General features: G+C 49.0%; 3 protein-coding genes across 3 annotated transcripts in view; 2 read left to right on the forward strand and 1 right to left on the reverse strand.

Annotated features, from left to right (window-relative positions):
* The first annotated feature begins 265 nt into the window (after nucleotides 1-265).
* On the forward strand, nucleotides 266-6,065 carry LOC102833029 (mitochondrial chaperone BCS1-like). The gene is made up of 8 exons (XM_006867812.1): nucleotides 266-352; nucleotides 3,117-3,488; nucleotides 3,584-3,723; nucleotides 3,929-4,123; nucleotides 4,368-4,431; nucleotides 4,671-4,840; nucleotides 5,518-5,635; nucleotides 5,758-6,065. The coding sequence occupies exons 2-8, from the start codon at nucleotides 3,169-3,171 to the stop codon at nucleotides 6,008-6,010; spliced, it is 1,260 nt and encodes a 419-aa protein (XP_006867874.1). The 5' UTR covers nucleotides 266-352; nucleotides 3,117-3,168; the 3' UTR covers nucleotides 6,011-6,065.
* A 1,418-nt stretch (nucleotides 6,066-7,483) lies between these two features.
* RNF25 (ring finger protein 25) lies at nucleotides 7,484-14,666 on the reverse strand. The gene is made up of 10 exons (XM_006867813.1): nucleotides 14,620-14,666; nucleotides 11,762-11,836; nucleotides 11,425-11,527; nucleotides 11,260-11,327; nucleotides 11,104-11,173; nucleotides 10,161-10,232; nucleotides 9,925-10,062; nucleotides 8,601-8,690; nucleotides 8,172-8,306; nucleotides 7,484-7,999 (listed from the first exon to the last, which is right to left on the reverse strand). The coding sequence occupies exons 1-10, from the start codon at nucleotides 14,664-14,666 to the stop codon at nucleotides 7,484-7,486; spliced, it is 1,314 nt and encodes a 437-aa protein (XP_006867875.1).
* A 924-nt stretch (nucleotides 14,667-15,590) lies between these two features.
* The window catches only part of STK36 (serine/threonine kinase 36), a 42,680-nt gene continuing 41,656 nt past the window's right edge, over nucleotides 15,591-16,614 (forward strand). Inside the window, 1 exon segment of the mRNA XM_006867867.1 lies at nucleotides 15,591-15,674. Coding sequence (XP_006867929.1) covers nucleotides 15,591-15,674 — 84 coding nt within the window.

Consider the following 16,614-nt stretch of genomic DNA (forward strand, 5'->3'; position numbering starts at 1 on the left):
CGGCAGGAGCGGTCTCCTGGGGCTCCCTTTGTGCGACCGCCTCCGGCCCAGCCGCCTCTAGAACATCGGTCGCATGGAGGCCACTCTCTCTTTGGCTGGAGGGGGTACTCTATGGTTTAGTGTGTTTTGTTTTTTTTTTCTCTATAATTCCTCATGCCTCCCTACCTCACCTCCCCCGCCCCCACCCGCTACGTCCAAGGAGTACCATCGAGAGCTGAGGGGCAGAGTGGCATGGCCTTCTTTGTGGGTGTGGCGGGAAGTAGATGAAAGAAGTCAGGGCGGGGTCGTACGGCGCTTCCCTCAAGTGCGAGAGGGTGAAACCATCGAGAGGGAGGGCCAGAGAGTCATGGCGGTAAGGGGGCGGAGTGACAGGTCATTCTAAACCTCGCGGCTAGAGGCTCGAGTAGACATTTGGAAGGGACTTCTGGGTGTCCAGCATGTGGGGCGAGCTTCATCCGCAGCTTTCCTTGCATAGGTGCTTTGGAATCTGGATCCTACCCCTGAGGCTCAGGCGAGGTCACTGCTGTCAGTTCACCGCCCTGCGAGCCAGGCGCAAGGCAAAGTGGATTGGGTGGTGGTGGGTGGAAGGGCGGGATACTAGAACAAATTGCCCCTCAGTTCTCTTACTCTTCAGGATCTTACTGCTTCAGAAGTAGACCCGGTCACATTTTATTGGATGTGGGATGGGGTGGAGGATTCTGCAAAGGATCCGTAGAGGAAGTAGGAAATGGGCGGGATTTCATTTGGAGGGAATAAAGAACGGGTATTCCGAGCCCAGAGATCAAGGAGGTGGGAAGTTGTTTGCATATTTCTTGGACCAAGTGTATTAGAAGCTAAACCAGCGAGGGTAGGTGGGCACTGTGAAGGAGAGAATCTTGAGTAAACCGCGGAATTCGTCCTAATTCAGTGTTTTTTTTTTGGAGGTATTAGCAGAGGCGTATCTACTGTCCAAAGTATCTGACACCATCTTAAATATTTTGGAGTCCTGGCACTGTAGGATAGTGTTTGAACCACAAAATCAGTTCAAACCCACCAGCTACTCGGAAACCCTGTACTGGGTCAGTATGAGTTGGAACCGACTACACGTCACTTAACATCTTAAATATTTAGTAACGTTGTGCACCTTGGACTAAAATCAACCCAACAATCAAAACTCTGCTTTGGGTGTCCAGTTATTATTCATTTTCATGGGAAAGAGACCATTTTCCTAAAAGCCAGCTCTCCCATGTCTCAGTCAACCCCCCCCCCTCGTTTCCTCCCCCATCTCATTGGCCCTACTCTGGGCCTTGTGTGATTTTTTTCTACCAGGTTGATGAAAGGTTACATTGGGAGAAAAGAGAGAACTAACGTCTAGGAATCCTTGTGTGGCGCTATGGGTTAATGTGCAAGACTGCAAAGCCGTTTGAACTGCAAGGTCAGCAGTTCAAGCTCACCAGTTGCTCCTTGGAAACCCTATACAGGGTTGCTATGGGTCAGAATCGACTCCACAGCACTTAACAACAACAACAACATCTAGGAAAGTAGGCAATTTACTGTGAAATGGATGGGAGGCCAAAGAGGGAGGGGAGCGGGCGCACAAACACCTGGGGCTATGAGTTAGGAAGCCTTGGGGCCAATCACAGGCAGGGAAATACGAAATCCCTGAAGTCATCAAGTTCATTCCAACACAGTGACCCTGTATAGGCCTTCCAGGACTATACATCTTCATGGGAGCACACACCCTCATTTTTCCCATAGGGAGCAGCTCATGGGTTTAAATTATCCACCTGTAAAGTTAGCAGTCTATGGCATTTAACAACAACAACAACAGGGTTAGCAGTCTAGGGCCTATCCTACAGCGCCATCAGGGCTCCTTAAAGTCTGAAATAGGGTCTCAAAAATGAAAGTATTAGTTTTAACTTGATGAATATCTCAGCTTTGCTGTTAAGTACAGTCAAATCGGTTCCTGTACAGGGTTTCTGAGGAACAACTGGTGAGTTTGAACCACGGGATCTTTGATATACAGTCCAGTGCTTATCCTACAGCGCTACACTAGGATATCTCAGCTGGCAGTGGTTCATAGAAACTGCTCAGGGGCGACACCCCCTTTCAAATCCTGACATGCTATATATACCTGCCCCATACCTTATTCCTTTAAGTATTAGAACAGAAGATAGATAGAATTGGATCTGATACCCTCCGTGTTGCATTTTGGGGACGCTGGCAGTGGAGACTCATTAAGAGGTCGTTTCAAGAACTAAAAACTTTTTTTTAATTTAAAGAGAGTTTCTATGGGAATTCATCTAAACAGAGGTTAAGGGGCATTGTTGTTATGTGCCGTCGAGTAGGTTCCGACTCATAGTGACCCTGCGACCCCGTACAGGGTTTCTGAGGCTGTAAATCTCTATGGGAGCAGAAAGCCTCATCTTTCTCCTGCGGAACAGCTGGGAGTTCCAAACTGCTGACCTTGAGGTTAGCAGCCCAATTCATAACCACTAGGCTATCAGAGCTCCTTAAGGGGCTTTAGGTATGAATAGACAAGGATGTTTGAAAGACCTTAAAGGCATGAGTCCTGGTGTGCTGTAGGATCAACACTCGGCTGTTAAACACAAGGTCAGTGGGTCAAACCTGCTTTCCTACCAGCTGCTCCTTGGAAACCCTATACAGGGTAGCTATGAGTTGGAACCAACTCCATGGAACTAAACTCAAGGCATGAGGGTTATGATGATATCATTGGGAAAGAGGGGCTGACTTCAGACATTGGGCCCCCTTCTGTCTCAACTGAGCTCAAAGACCACAAAAATTCTGTCCTTCCATTATCCGGGTGTGAAGCTGGTTACAGTGTTCCCTCAAGTTTAAGAACTGTCCAGACAGCGGCCTCTGGTAGGAAGCTGAGGTATAAACAGACTAATGAAGGGCAAACTGGAGCAAGTGGCCTGTGGTCTCAATTCACTGGCTCTTGTATTCCAACACCCCCCCATCCCCCACACTGTCCCCAAGAGAGAATAGCACACAGTAATGCTGACCTGTCACTGTAGGAGGGAGTGGAGCAGGGGGGGGTTGGGGTGGGTAGTGTGGAATCCAGTTTCTAAACTAATTTTGTGCTTTTTTCCATTCCCACTGCTCCCCACCTCTAGGTTTTGATAATGCTTCAGGGCTTATAAGACTCTCTGGTATTTGCCGTTCAAGATGCCTCTCACGGACTTTCTTCAGGCCCTAAAGGACAATCCCTACTTTGGGGCTGGATTTGGGCTGGTGGGTGTGGGCACAGCCCTGGCCCTGGCTCGGAAGGGTGCCCAGCTAGGCCTGGTGGCATTCCGGCGCCATTACATGATCACACTGGAAGTCCCTGCTCGAGACAGGAGCTATGCTTGGTTGCTGAGCTGGCTTACCCGACACAGTACTCGAACTCAGCACCTCAGTGTTGAAACTTCATACCTTCAGCACGAGAGTGGCCGAATCTCTACCAAGTTTGAATTTGTTCCCAGCCCTGGAAACCACTTTATCTGGTAAGGTGGGGAGCCAGGGAGGACTCTGAGACCAGAAAAGGAGCATGAGGGGAAGAGACTTTGACCCATTTGCTCACTGAGCCATTCTTTCTTAGGTATCAAGGGAAATGGATCAGGGTACAACGAAGTCGAGAGATGCAGATGATAGACCTGCAGACGGGGACTCCTTGGGAATCTGTCACCTTCACAGCCCTGGGCACTGACCGCAAGGTCTTCTTCAACATCCTGGAAGAAGGTCTGGAGGACATAGAAGGCTTTATAGGGGGGCTGCAGAGGCAGGGAGCAATTGACATCAGAGTCAGAACCTTGGAGAGAAGAAATAGGGGACCAAACTCATGGGAGCAGGGAGGCAGAAGCTGTTTTAGCACAGCTTTGTCTAGCTCAAGAATCAGCCGTGATGAAAGAGCAATGTTGGCCTTGACTCATCTCCCCTTTTTCAGCTCGAGAACTAGCCTTGCAGCAGGAGGAAGGGAAGACAGTGATGTACACAGCTGTGGGCTCTGAATGGCGTCCCTTTGGTTATCCACGTCGCCGACGGCCACTTAATTCTGTGGTTCTGCAACAGGGGCTGGCTGACCGAATTGTCAGAGACATCCGGGAATTCATCGATAACCCTAAGTGGTACACTGACAGAGGTAGGAAGCAGCTGGGGTCTTGACTGGGCTATTTTTGATGTGTTGTTAATACACAGGTGATAGGGCAAGAAGACTCTCGGCCAACTTGCAGAGCTGAAGGGAACAGAAGTTGCCTGCACCATCATTTCTGCCAACACCAAGGCCACTGGGCTCCGAGAGGGCAGGGCAGGGATGAATGTGGACATTTGGGGCAGAGGATTTAATGTATTTTAGGTCTTGATGACCACCCTGGCTGTCTTCCCAGGCATTCCCTATAGACGTGGCTACCTGCTTTATGGGCCCCCTGGTTGTGGGAAGAGCAGTTTTATGTGAGTAAAGTTAAAGTTTCTCTTAACTCTAAAACTTAACCTTCGGAGAAAAACTCTACTGATGGGACTGGAATGGAAAAGAAACCTGGGGAACAGGGTCCTGGATAAATATGAGGCCCGTGGAACATCAGGATGGGGTGGTGGGAGGGTCAGACTTTTGAGACACATCTCCCAGTGAGGAAAGGGCAGCTGGGTCCAAGGAAGCCTTTGCAGGAGGCCTGCCTTCCCCACCCCTACAGCACAGCCCTGGCTGGGGAACTGGAGCACAGCATCTGCCTGCTGAGTCTCACAGACTCCAGCCTCTCCGATGACCGGCTCAACCACCTGCTGAGTGTGGCCCCGCAGCAGAGCCTCGTGCTCCTCGAGGATGTGGATGCTGCTTTCCTCAGTCGGGACTTAGCTGTGGAAAGTAAGTCAGGAGCCTGGGCATGGGGACTGTTGCCAAATGAAGGTAAATGGGGTACAGGAGTAAGTGAGGAACCCTAACATTGAGGTTCTGACTCCTAGCAACCCTGGAAAGGGTTTCTGAGGAAGCCAGCAGCTGGTGGGTTTAGACTGCCAACCTTTCGGTGAGCAGTCCAGTGCTTATCGTACAGCACCACACTGGGACTTGATGAGAGTGGAAATCCAGAAGCTGACAGAGGGTGCCTGGGTTAGCTTTAAGATCCCCCAGGAAGCACCGCAGCAGGAGCTGCAGTGGGAAATGAAGGAAATGCTCACTGGTAAGTGTGGCACTGTATGGTCAACATCAGCTCGGGCCTGCTAAGTACCAGGGCAGCAGTGTAAACCCAACCACTCCCTGGAAACTTTATACAGGGTGTGATGAGTCAGACCTGCCTCAGCGGCACTTAACATGACCACGCAAAGGTGCCCTGGTAGCATGGCAGGCTAAGCATTGGGCTGCTATCCTCAAGGTCAGTGGGTCAAACTTCCCAGCTGCTCCTTGGGAGAAACTGTATAGGAGCAGTTCTAGGTTCTTCTGTCCCCCGTAGCGTTGGTACGTGTTGGAATTGACGCAATGGTAGTGGGGGGGGGTTCCGTTTGGTTTGTTGACCACTCATACTTCTTCACCCCTGCTTCCTCCAGACCCAGTGAAGTACCAAGGGCTAGGTCGTCTCACCTTTAGTGGGCTGCTCAATGCTTTGGATGGCGTGGCTTCCACTGAGGCCCGCATTGTGTTCATGACGACCAACCATGTTGACAGGTAGGAAACTCCACGTTCCCTTAGTGCCCTGGAGGGATCTGGAGGTCCAGAAGGGAACCCCATTTTTTGGGACACAGGTGGTACTGGTGCCCATGCCTGTCTTCCCTGCCTCCTTCTCTTAGGCTGGACCCTGCCCTGGTACGCCCCGGGCGAGTAGACCTGAAGGAGTACGTGGGCTACTGCTCGCACTGGCAGCTGACCCAGATGTTCCAGAGGTTCTACCCAGGGCAGGCGCCTTCCTTGGCTGAGGCCTTTGCAGAAAATGTCCTTCAAGCTACAACCCAGATCAGTCCTGCCCAGGTGCAAGGCTACTTCATGCTGTATAAAAATGATCCCACAGGGGCCATCCACAACACGGAGACTCTAAAGAGGTGACCAGACTTGTGCACAACTCTCCAAATTTAGAAAACCAATAAATACCTGCCACACTCTTCTGCCTTGGACTCCCCCTTCTTCCCTCATCGTGTTGGTACTTGAGTAGAAAGCAGAGTCTGCAATTGCAGATGTGTAAAGTGAGCACTAGGCAGCTCTGGTAGTGTAGTGCTTACGAGTTGGGCAGCTAACCTCAAGGCCAGCAGTTTGAAATTTCTAGCTGCTCCATGGGAGGAAGATGAGGTTTTCTGCTCTCATAAAGATATACAACCTCAGAAACCCTATACAAGGTCACTGTGAGCCCAAACCAACTCCATGGCATATAACTATCAAAGTGAGCCCTAGTGTGGTGCTGTAGGATAAGCACTGAACTGGTAACTGCAAGGCTGGCAGTTCAAACCCACCAGCCACTCTCAGACACCCAATACAGGGTTGCTGAGTTGGAACCGACTCGATGGCACACACTACCACCAAAGGGTCAGTGGAGTTCCTGGTTGGGTTAATCAGCACTGGACTACTAGCTGAAAGACTGGTGATCTGAAGCCACCCACAGATGCCCTGCTTTTGAAGATCTCTCTGGTCATCTGTATCTGAATGGTCACAACCTTAAAAACTCCACAAAAACAAGTAGCCATGAGTCAGAATTGATTTGACAGCAAGTAATAACAACAGAGAAGTTCTGGGGTAAGGCACTGTAGGCTACGCACTGGATTGCTAACCACCAGGTCGGCAGTTCAAACCTACCAGCCACTCCTCAGAAGCCCTACAAAGGGTCACTGTGAGTCAGAACCACATGAAGGCACTTGCCAACAGAGGTCAGAGATAACATAAAAAAGTAGTCATGGTGTAGCCTAAGGGAGAAGAACACAGAAAAGTACATTCCTCCCCTAAAGGCATCACACCGACACACCGATAGCTTATGTGGCAAGGTGCTCCAGAATGTTCTGCTCAAATGCAGAGGACCTACTAGCATTCTCTGAAACTTACTAGATGAGTTGCTGGACTCCTTTATCCAGACCCTGCCCCCTAGGAGAACAGACCTCAGAGCACAGTTAGAGACACCCTGCCCCTCACCCGTCTACCTGCAAAACCATTTGAACTGTGAGGTTGGCGGTTCAAGCTCACCAGCCACTCCTTGGAAATGTTATGATGATGGTTATGAGCCGTGGAGTCGGTTCCGATTCATAGCGACCCTGCTGTACAGGGTTTCCGAGGCTGTAAATCTTCACGGGAGCAGAAAGCCTCATCTTTCTCCTGTGGAACAGCTGGTAGATTCGAACTGCTGTCCCTGAGGTTAGCAGCCGATTCACAACCACTAGGTAACCAGAACTCCTTCGGAAATGTTAAATGGTCAGAACCGACTCAATGGCACTTAACAACAACAACAAACCTCACAGGGTGAGTGCTACAGAGCACAAAAAGCCAAAGGCCACGTGTCTTTATTGCTTCCTGCTCACCCCCCACCTTCCAATACTGCTAGGAACCCTCCTCAGGTTCCAAGCCCGGGGGCTCTCTCCGACTCCCAGGCCTGGAGACTCCCCGACCCCGAGTTAGGCGAGGGTAGGAAGAACCTGGTGTCCGACCTTTGGGGCGCTCCCAGTGAGTGTAGTCCCGAGTCCTGCGGGGTGGGGGCCCCTTCTCTTGGGGAGGACCTTGAACCCCTTGGTTTAGTCCCATGGGCTCCTTGAAGGGAAGTAGCAGTTCTTGGGTGTCATTCGTTTCCCCTCCCTTCAGGTGTCGCTGTTTGGGTGGCTGCCAGGGGTCTTGACTGGTCTGAGGGGGATTTGGCATAGCTCTCTGGCTCTTGCCCAACCTCTGCTGATTTGGCCCAGCCCCTGAAGTCTTCTCACATGTGCACTGGGAAGCCACTGACAAAAGAGTTGACTGGGTGGGTTGGGCAGTTGAGGTGGACAGTTCTGTGGCAAGGGCACTGGATGGGTGGGATCCCCTGGAGGCATCTGCAGATGACTCCAGTTCCAAAGGAGCGGTAGCCTAGAAAGAAGCAGGGAGATGCAGTTTCTACAAAGCAGGGAATGGCAGGCCCATCTCCCACCATCTGAGCCAACCACCATTGTAGAAGCAGCGTGGGTAGAATACGAGCACACTAGAGCCATGGAGTCTGTGGGAAGGTAGTACAGGGAAAGAGGAAAAACCCTTCCCTTACCTGTTGGAGGCTAATGAAGTAGCGGTTACGCTCGGCCTCAAGGTCAATGATGCCCCCTCGCTCCTGCTGCCTCTGGTACAGCCGCTGGCGCTCTTCTTGCTGGCGCAAGCTCTCTGCATCAGGCTGGTACAGCTCCTGGAGGGATGGATGCCGAATGGCAGGGAGGACAGAATAAGCAGAAAGCAGACTTGAACCACTGCTCTTCTGTGACTGCCTCAGGAGATGTCCAAAGAGCTTTTTGGCTTGGCTCCTCAGTTTCTTGCTTCCAGTCCTAAACCTCAGGCTTCCAGTGAGGCTGCAGCTTTGCATAGAGGTCTTAGGAAGGTCAAGCCCAATTCCTGAGATCCCATTCAAGGCTGGCAAGATGCCATTCCCCCTTCCTTGGAGCATGCCATGATTCCTGACTCAAGTGAGAAGGAGTTCCCTTACCATGGGCTGTTGGGGCTCTGGGGCTGCTTTCAGTGTGGCAAGATCGTACACGAGGGGCTCTCTGCACACTGGACATTGCACACCAACTGCCTCCTAAAAAAGAGGAGAAATCACACCCCAGCTGCCCGAGCAGGCAGCCAGCCTTCTCTGCACAGAATAGACTGAAGGGCACAAGCATACCTGTTCAGTGATGAGACAGGACAGAGCAAGGGGTGGGAAGTAGGGGCCTAGGAACGCTCTGAAAGTATATGCAATATGGCAAGTTTATAAGGGTAAGCCAAAAAAATAGTGCTTAATCAATAGCTCAGGAATATTCCAAACAAAATATGTTCAAACATGTCTGCAATCAGTGGATGGCTGCAGATAAGTTCTCTAAGTAACACATTTGTCTTTGCCTCATTCTAGTGCCTTCCAAAAAAGGTCTAATCAAAACTGACTTCCAAGGGCATCTGCTAGGCCAAGTCAATTCAAGGTGGAGAGATCAGTTCAGGAGGCTATGGCAACTTGTTTGGGATTCCAAATGATAATCTTCATAGATTGTGTTAAAGTGCAGAAGTAGGAAAAAGGGAAGTTGCATTGAAGAATTTTTTTTTTTCCCCATCACAACAATGTACATGCTCATTTTTTCAGGGTAGCAAGGCTGTCCTAGAAGAATTTCCTTGGGAGACCTTAGCCCATCCACCCTAAAGTCCTGATCATATCCTTTCACACTTCTTTTTGTTCCCCAAACTCAAGAACCTTTAAAAGGAACACAATTTGCGTCCCTCAAGGATGCCCCAAACTGCCATTTTATGTGGCGTAAGCAGAAGAGCAGAGAATTGTCTGGGGAAGGGTTAAGGGAGCCGGAATGGAAATACTACCTTCCAAAGTGTCGATTTAGATGGAGGATGTATCTAGAAACAACAACTTCACATTTTGATGTTTTTACTTAATAAAGGTTCCTTATGATTTTGTAGCAATATTTTTTTACTTACCCTTGTATATAAGGATGCACTTTTTTGGGGGGACAGAAGTGAGCTTTCATTATTCTCAAAGGTATCTAAATCCATTACAAATACCAGCTTATAGCGACCCTAAAGGGCAGACAGAACTGCCCCACCGGGTTTCCAAGGCTGTCATCATTCTCCCATGGAGCAACTGAGGAGTTTGAACTGCTGACTTTCCGGTTAACAGCTGAGGACTTAGCCATTATACCACCAGGGCTTCTCCCAAAGGTATCTAGGACCCTAGGAAGGTTCAGAGCTACCGGAATGAAAGAATGCAAAAGGCAGTGAAAGTCAGTGACCAAGGGTGTTCGGTGAAAGCAGAGGTCAGGGAAGCCTACCTGGTGGGCTGTAGCATGCTGCAGCTCCTGCTCTTGCGCCTGTGCTTTCAACTCCTTCTCCATGTGCTGGATATACCGTGCAAGGCAGTGGCAGTGGAAGTAGTGGTAACAGGGTGTTTTGGTGAAGGCCTCCTTCTCCTGAAGGGAGGGCAGATGCAGGGCTCTGCAGAGAGCTCTCCACTAGCCTTCCACTGCCCGCCCGAAGCAGAGCCCCAGGTGCCAAGAGAAAGCCCCACCTGGAAACCATACAGGCAGATGACACAGTGGCCGTGGGGAATGTTGTTATCCGTGAGAATTTCCTTCCCTTTCTGAGAAAAGAGAAGACACTGCTCAAATAAGGAGGCAGGAGCCAAGATTTGGTGACCACTCCCAGGAGTGACTGGCTGGACTGAAGTTCTCAAGCCAATCTGTTGACACGTGTTTATGTTTCTGTGTCTTGGTGCTACGCCCTTTGCTTGGAACCAGTCTTTCTCCACATCCCCAACCTCCCTACAATTTTGATCTTCCTGGCTTCCAAAACGAATTTAAATTTTCCCTGATTAAATCACTTTACATTTATCTTGGAGATGAAAAAAATATACCCTGGAGGGAAAGGTCAATGAAAATTTTTATCTTCCTTTATCTTTAAAACTTTTATCTTCTGGGAGGCCTTTCTTGATTAATAATATCTCAAGGGGCAATGCAAGCAAGAAAAACCACAAGTTAAAGAGGAAAAGTAGATTTCTTTCAGGATGCTGGAAAAGGCAACTTGGAGAAGCTACAAAGCTGTCTTTTGGGAGATTTCTTTAAAGAGAAGAGATTCTCATCTTTCTGGATTAATGTAAGCATTACCTAAACGCTGACTGGAGTCACCGGGTTGTGCAAACAGTTACTGTGCTTGGCTGCTAATGGAAAGCTCAGAGGTTGGGTCCTCCTAAAGGCACCTTGGAAGAAAGGCCTGGTGATCAACTTCCAAAAAATCAGGCCCTGACAACCCTACGGAACATAGTTCTACTCTGACATGCCTGGGGCTGCCATGAGTTGGAGTAAATTTGGCAGCAGCTGGTTGGTGGTTAAGTAATAACAAGATAAAGTGACTCCAGATAGATTTCAGGTTCTAGGCCCATGGATTCCCTTGAAAGAAACTGCTCTAGCTTGAGGGAAGGACATTTCCCCAGGCTAGCACAGCACACCACTTACCTCAATGAGTTCATACAGCATGGCAGTGCCAAGACTGGCCTTGGCCACCTGGCTCAGAGTCTGTGAGATCCTGGAGGAAAGAGGGCAACCCAAACATCAGGGCTTCACCAGGCAGAGGTGAATCCTGTTTCCCCAGTTCCAACCCGTCCAACTTACGTATGGATCTGTTCATCTGAGAGCCCTCGGGGGTTACGGATAGAGATCTGTGGCACCTCATTGGGATACTGGTGGGGAAAATAGCAAATTATGTCTGAAGTGCTCCACCTCAGGTCCTCTCCCGTTCCTCCTCCTCCTTTTGGTGTCCCAGACTAGGGGCCTCACCTGTGCTGGGACCTGAAGCACCAGAGAGCAGCAGACATACTGTGAGTTCTGGTCCTCCGCAGTGGCGGGGTGTAGGGTGATGCAGATCTCCCATGGTGAAGCTCTGCAGGTGGATGAAGGGAAGACATGGGATAGGACTGGGCAGATGGGGATGTACCAGTAAAGGGGCAGAGGAAGTGAGCATTGGACTCTGGCTTTTAAGAGAGGGAAAGGAACAGCCTTTTTCTTCATGACAGAAACATTAGTTTTGAATCAAGGTTCACAGTGACTTAAGTCCAGACTCTGAATGAAACCCTCTCATCTTCAGACAACTGCCCACCCCTAGCTGGATACGTACCTTCCATTTCCTTTAGCCACCTGTAGTTCATCCAGATAGATAGACTCTAACACTTCAACTTCAGAGGGAAGGGCCCTAGAGAGACAGGGGGAGACTGCCTGACTATTATGGTTCTCCTTGTTGCTAAAGCCACTGAAGGCTGGCTTTACAGAAAATGACAATCTGCCCCAATGTATTCTCACGCTCAACTCCTTTAGCGTATAGGTGGAAGGTGTCAAATGGCCAGGTAGAAAGCATGGATTCAGAACTTTAGAGTTCATTTCTGACAAAGATGAGAAAACAGACTCCCAAAGAGGTGAAATGACTAGTCCAAATCTCAAGGAGTAGGAGGCATAAGTGAGATCAGAACCAGGTTTCCCAACTTCCCAGCTGTTGGTAGTCACTTAGCAGCTAGATCTCTGGTCCATTCATCAGCATTAAGGTTAGCAGTACCATGCCTGCCTTCCTCACACGGATCACTGTGGGGCCCAGACAGTGCGCTGATTACGCTACACACTAACATTTTAAAGGAGATACCAACCTGAACCAAACAGGTGTAGGTGGTATAAAAGCTATGTTGTAGAGGAAGAACCATGAGTCAGTTCTTAAGTGCTGTCGAGTTGGTTCCGACTCATAGTGCCCCCTGTACAGGTTTTCGAGGAGCGGTTGGTAGGTTTGAACCACCGATGTTGTGGTTTATTATGAGGAATAAAGGGGATTTGCTTATTCAAAGTACCTCACAGTATCTGGGTCATATTTACGTCCTCCTTTTTTTTCCCCTTGTATATAACCTTCTCCCTTAAAAGGAAAGAAGGAAGGATGGAGTTGGCAGAGTATTCTGGATATATTTATGACCTTGGCTGTAATATTATCCTGTCCAAGTCAGCATCCAGTGGTTCTATTATAAGTCAGAGGGCACACACACTGATCACAAATGGTAATTATAATAACATTGATGTGTGGTTGGTTTGAATCCACAACTCTACCCCGGCAATGCATGCTTTGTTTGCTTTCCAATCGTTTCAAACTCGGTTTCCTCTTCACCAATAGCATGACTCTTCTAGCTTGGCCTATAATATTAGTATTCTACAAAATGACTGCCTTCTTTCTCTCTCTCTTTTTCTTTAAATCTTAGGCACAAAGCCAAACAAATCCATTGTCATTCAGTGGATTCCAACTCTTACTGATGCAGTAGGGCCAGAATAAAACTGCCCCATAAAGCTTCCAAAGTTGTAAATCTTTCTAGAAGCATAAGGTCACATCTTTCTCCAGTGGAATGGCTTGCAATTCCTGTGTGTAGATTCCAACTGCCCACTTTCTGGTTAGTAGCCAAGTGTTTAACCACTGTACCACCAACACTCTTCAGTCTTAGACAGAAACCTCCAAACATAAAACAGACAGACACAGTAGTGGGAGATTCCGATTAGTTGCCGCCACTGCTATGGTCTCCATGGCTCAAGATGTCGGAAAATTCTAAAGTTCCTCAGAACAGTTTGAAACCATAGCCACATGGTCTCAGTGGAGGCCAGCACTGGCTGGGCTACCCAAGTCAGAAGGCCTGTCAACACTTTATCCACTCTTACTTTGATGTGGGCCCTTGTGAGGTGGTGAAATAAAAAGGGACTAAAGAGGATCTTATAAGGATCTCTGGTAGCGTAGTGGTTATGAATCGAGCTGCGAACCTTAAGGTCAGCAGTTTGAAACTACCAGCTGTTCTGCAGGAGAAAGATGAGGCTTTCTGCTTTCTGCTCCCATAAAGATTTACAGCCTTGGAAACCCTATGTTGTTGTTGTTATGTGCCATTGAGTCGTTCCGACCCATAGCGACCCTGTATAGGGTTTCCGAGGGTGTAAATCTTTACGGGAGTAGAAAGCCTCATCTTTCTCCCGCGGAGCAGCTGGTAGTTTCGAACCGCTGACCTTAAGGTTCGCAGCCCGATTCGTAACCACTACGCTACCAGAGCTCCTTGGAAACCCTATACAGGGTGAAACCCTATACAGGGTTGCTATGAGTCAGAACTGACTCCACGGCACATAACAACAACAATAGAAGATCTTCGTACTAAGAATGTAAGAGGTGAAGTTAGATCTAGATTCTAGTTGCAAATATTTACTTTTGGCAACTTACTTTACCTCTTGGGTCCACATCTATTTTTCTCAGCTGCCTGTATCGTAGCAAAGATCTTTAATGAAAGGGAGGCTTATGTATGTTACAAATACATTCTGATCTCTCAATTATTCTAGAAAGTAGATGCCACACCCACTTCTTGTATTGTTTGTTGACCACACTGACTCACAGAAGCTAAGCGGCCTGGTCAGCATCACATAGCTAGTAAAATGCGGAGCAAAGCTGTATTTATTTACCGTTTCCAAATTTTAGAATCCTTCCAGGTCTTTTTCTTTGTTTTGTTTTTTAATAAGAATGCTGAGAGAGGATTAAGAGAGCTTTTTGGGAAGTGTATAGCTTTATTCAGACAATAGTCCTCATGAGAGCAGTATGGAAGACTGAGGAAGGCCTCGGGACGAAAAGGCAGATGCAAAGGTGAAGGGAGAAGGAAGCTGGAAGTAAAAGGGATGTGGGAGGTCTGGTTAGCAGGCATCCCACCGATCCCTGAGGAAATCTGCTTCAGGAGAAGAACAGGGTCGGAAAAGGGACTGAACCAGATACGGCGCGGCTTGGTTTTGTGTTCGCTCACGCCAGTGCCTTTCCATCCACCCGCTCCCCAGTCCAGAGGCTCTCCTAGGGAGCGATGTCAGCGTCCCTGCTGGCTGTCATCTCCCGCTCCACCCCATATGCCCGCCCGAAAGACCTTCCGCGGCCGCCATTAGTCCCTCGGATAGGAGGTGGGCGGCCGGCCAAAGTCTATACCCAAAAGTTACCAGTGCTCTTCCCCGGCAGCGGTCGACACAGACGCACAAACAGCCATATCGACTTCGGCTTACAGCCGGAACCGGAAATACTCTTGGGGAGATCGGAGGCGGAAATCTAAGGGAGATAAGGAGAGAAGCTAGTAGCCGTTTCTAGGCAACCGCAGACTGCGGGTCCTTAGTGGGACCTAATAGCCAAGAGTCGCTTCGGAAGTGCTCTAGGAAGTGCTTATGGGAAGTCCACCGTGTCTTCCACACAGCTGAACGCTTTTGTCCTCCGAGCCTCTGTCCAGTTGTAGCGAGTAAGACAGGTTGGAATGGGCGTTCAAAGAGACCGGAAGTGCGGGTGGAGGAGACTTATAAGTCAGGCGAAGTACGTAGGCAGCCAGAGGGGGCGGGATGAAGGCCAGGGCCGGCGTCCCTCGGTCTGAGGAGCTTGAGGCTCCTAGGCTGTAGATGAGAGGGGCTCGGGCTGGCGGTGTGTGTACGCAAGGAGAGGTGGGTGAGCGTGTCGAAGAGGTTGGGATGCTGGTAAGGGGCGGGGACGGGTGAGCAAGTCTAGGTTGAACAGCGTGGGGTCAGAGGCTGAGGCTGGGTGGAAGGGGGAGTGCTCGGGTGGGCGAAGCTAGGGGAAGGGCAGAGGCAGGGTCTTGTTGGCAAGGCGGAGTTGAGGGGGGTGGGGTCGGGATTGGGTGGGTGAGACTAGATTTGCGGGATTGGGGGACTGGAGACTGGAAAGGGGAAGGAGCTCTAAGAGGCCTACCTTTCAAAGTACTCATCCTCTGTTCTTTCCATCCACTCTACCCTCTCATATTTTTGAGGCCTAGATTATTGTGAAAGTGAGGAAAAGGCAAGGCAGCTGACATCAACCCTTTCCCTATGTTTGTACTAGGTCTCCCAGATGTGCACAACACGTCCTGAAACTGTAACCCTTCACCACCATCTCTACTTCCTTCCTTTTGCGGGATCCTGAGACTGCTGTCATGGAAAAGTACCACGTGTTGGAAATGATTGGAGAAGGCTCTTTTGGGAGGGTGTACAAGGGCCGAAGAAAATACAGTGCTCAGGTGGTGAACAAATAGGGATACCTTTTGGGTGGGACTCTGCTCCCCCAGTACCGAGAGGGGGAACATCAGTGGAAAATGGAGCCAGAAAGGAAACTTTCATCTGACCTACTTTCTTAAGTCACTGACTTCTTAAATCTGGAATATGAGTTCTGAAGTTAGATTGCCTGAATTCACACCCTACCCCTAGTGCTTTCTAGCATTTAGCATGATGGACAAGTCACTTAACCTCTCTGAATCTTTGTTTCCTCACTATGGCATAAAGATAAGAACATCTGGCTGATGGGGCTTAGAGATTAAATGTGACAATCACACTAAATTACTGCAGTGCCTGGCACCTTTTTGTTGTTAAATGGCATGGAGTCAGGGTTTCCAAGAAGCAGCTGGTGAGCTTGAACCACCGACCTTGTGGTTCAAACCTACTTTTCAATCCAGGGCATTAACTCACAGGTCACACCAGGACTCCTAAGAAGCAACAAATAAACATGTAAGAAATGAGGAGGTAAAAGAGCTGAACAGAAAATTTCAAAGATCAGCTCGAGAAGATAAAGCCAAATATTACAGCAAAGTGTGCAAAGATCTGGATCAGAAAACCAAAAAGGAAGAACACGCTCAGCATTTCTCAAGCTGGGGGAACTGAAGAAAAAATTCAAGCCTTGACTTTCGTTATTGAAAAATTCTTTGGGCAAATTATTAAATGATGAAGGAAGCATCAAGAGAAAATGGAAAGAATACACAGAGTCACTGTAACAAAAGGAATTAGTAAATGTTCACCCGTTTCAAGAGGTAGCACATGATCAAGAGTCAATTATACTGAAGGAGAAAGTCCAAGGTGCATTGAAGGACTTGGCAAAGAACAAGGCACCAGGAATTGATGGAATAAAAATTGAAATCTTTCAAGAAAGTGAGGTGGCACAGGGGGCACTCACTCATCTCTGCCAAG

Source organism: Chrysochloris asiatica, unplaced genomic scaffold, assembly GCF_000296735.1.
Source record: "Chrysochloris asiatica unplaced genomic scaffold, ChrAsi1.0 scaffold00110, whole genome shotgun sequence".
NCBI lineage: Eukaryota > Metazoa > Chordata > Mammalia > Afrosoricida > Chrysochloridae > Chrysochloris > Chrysochloris asiatica.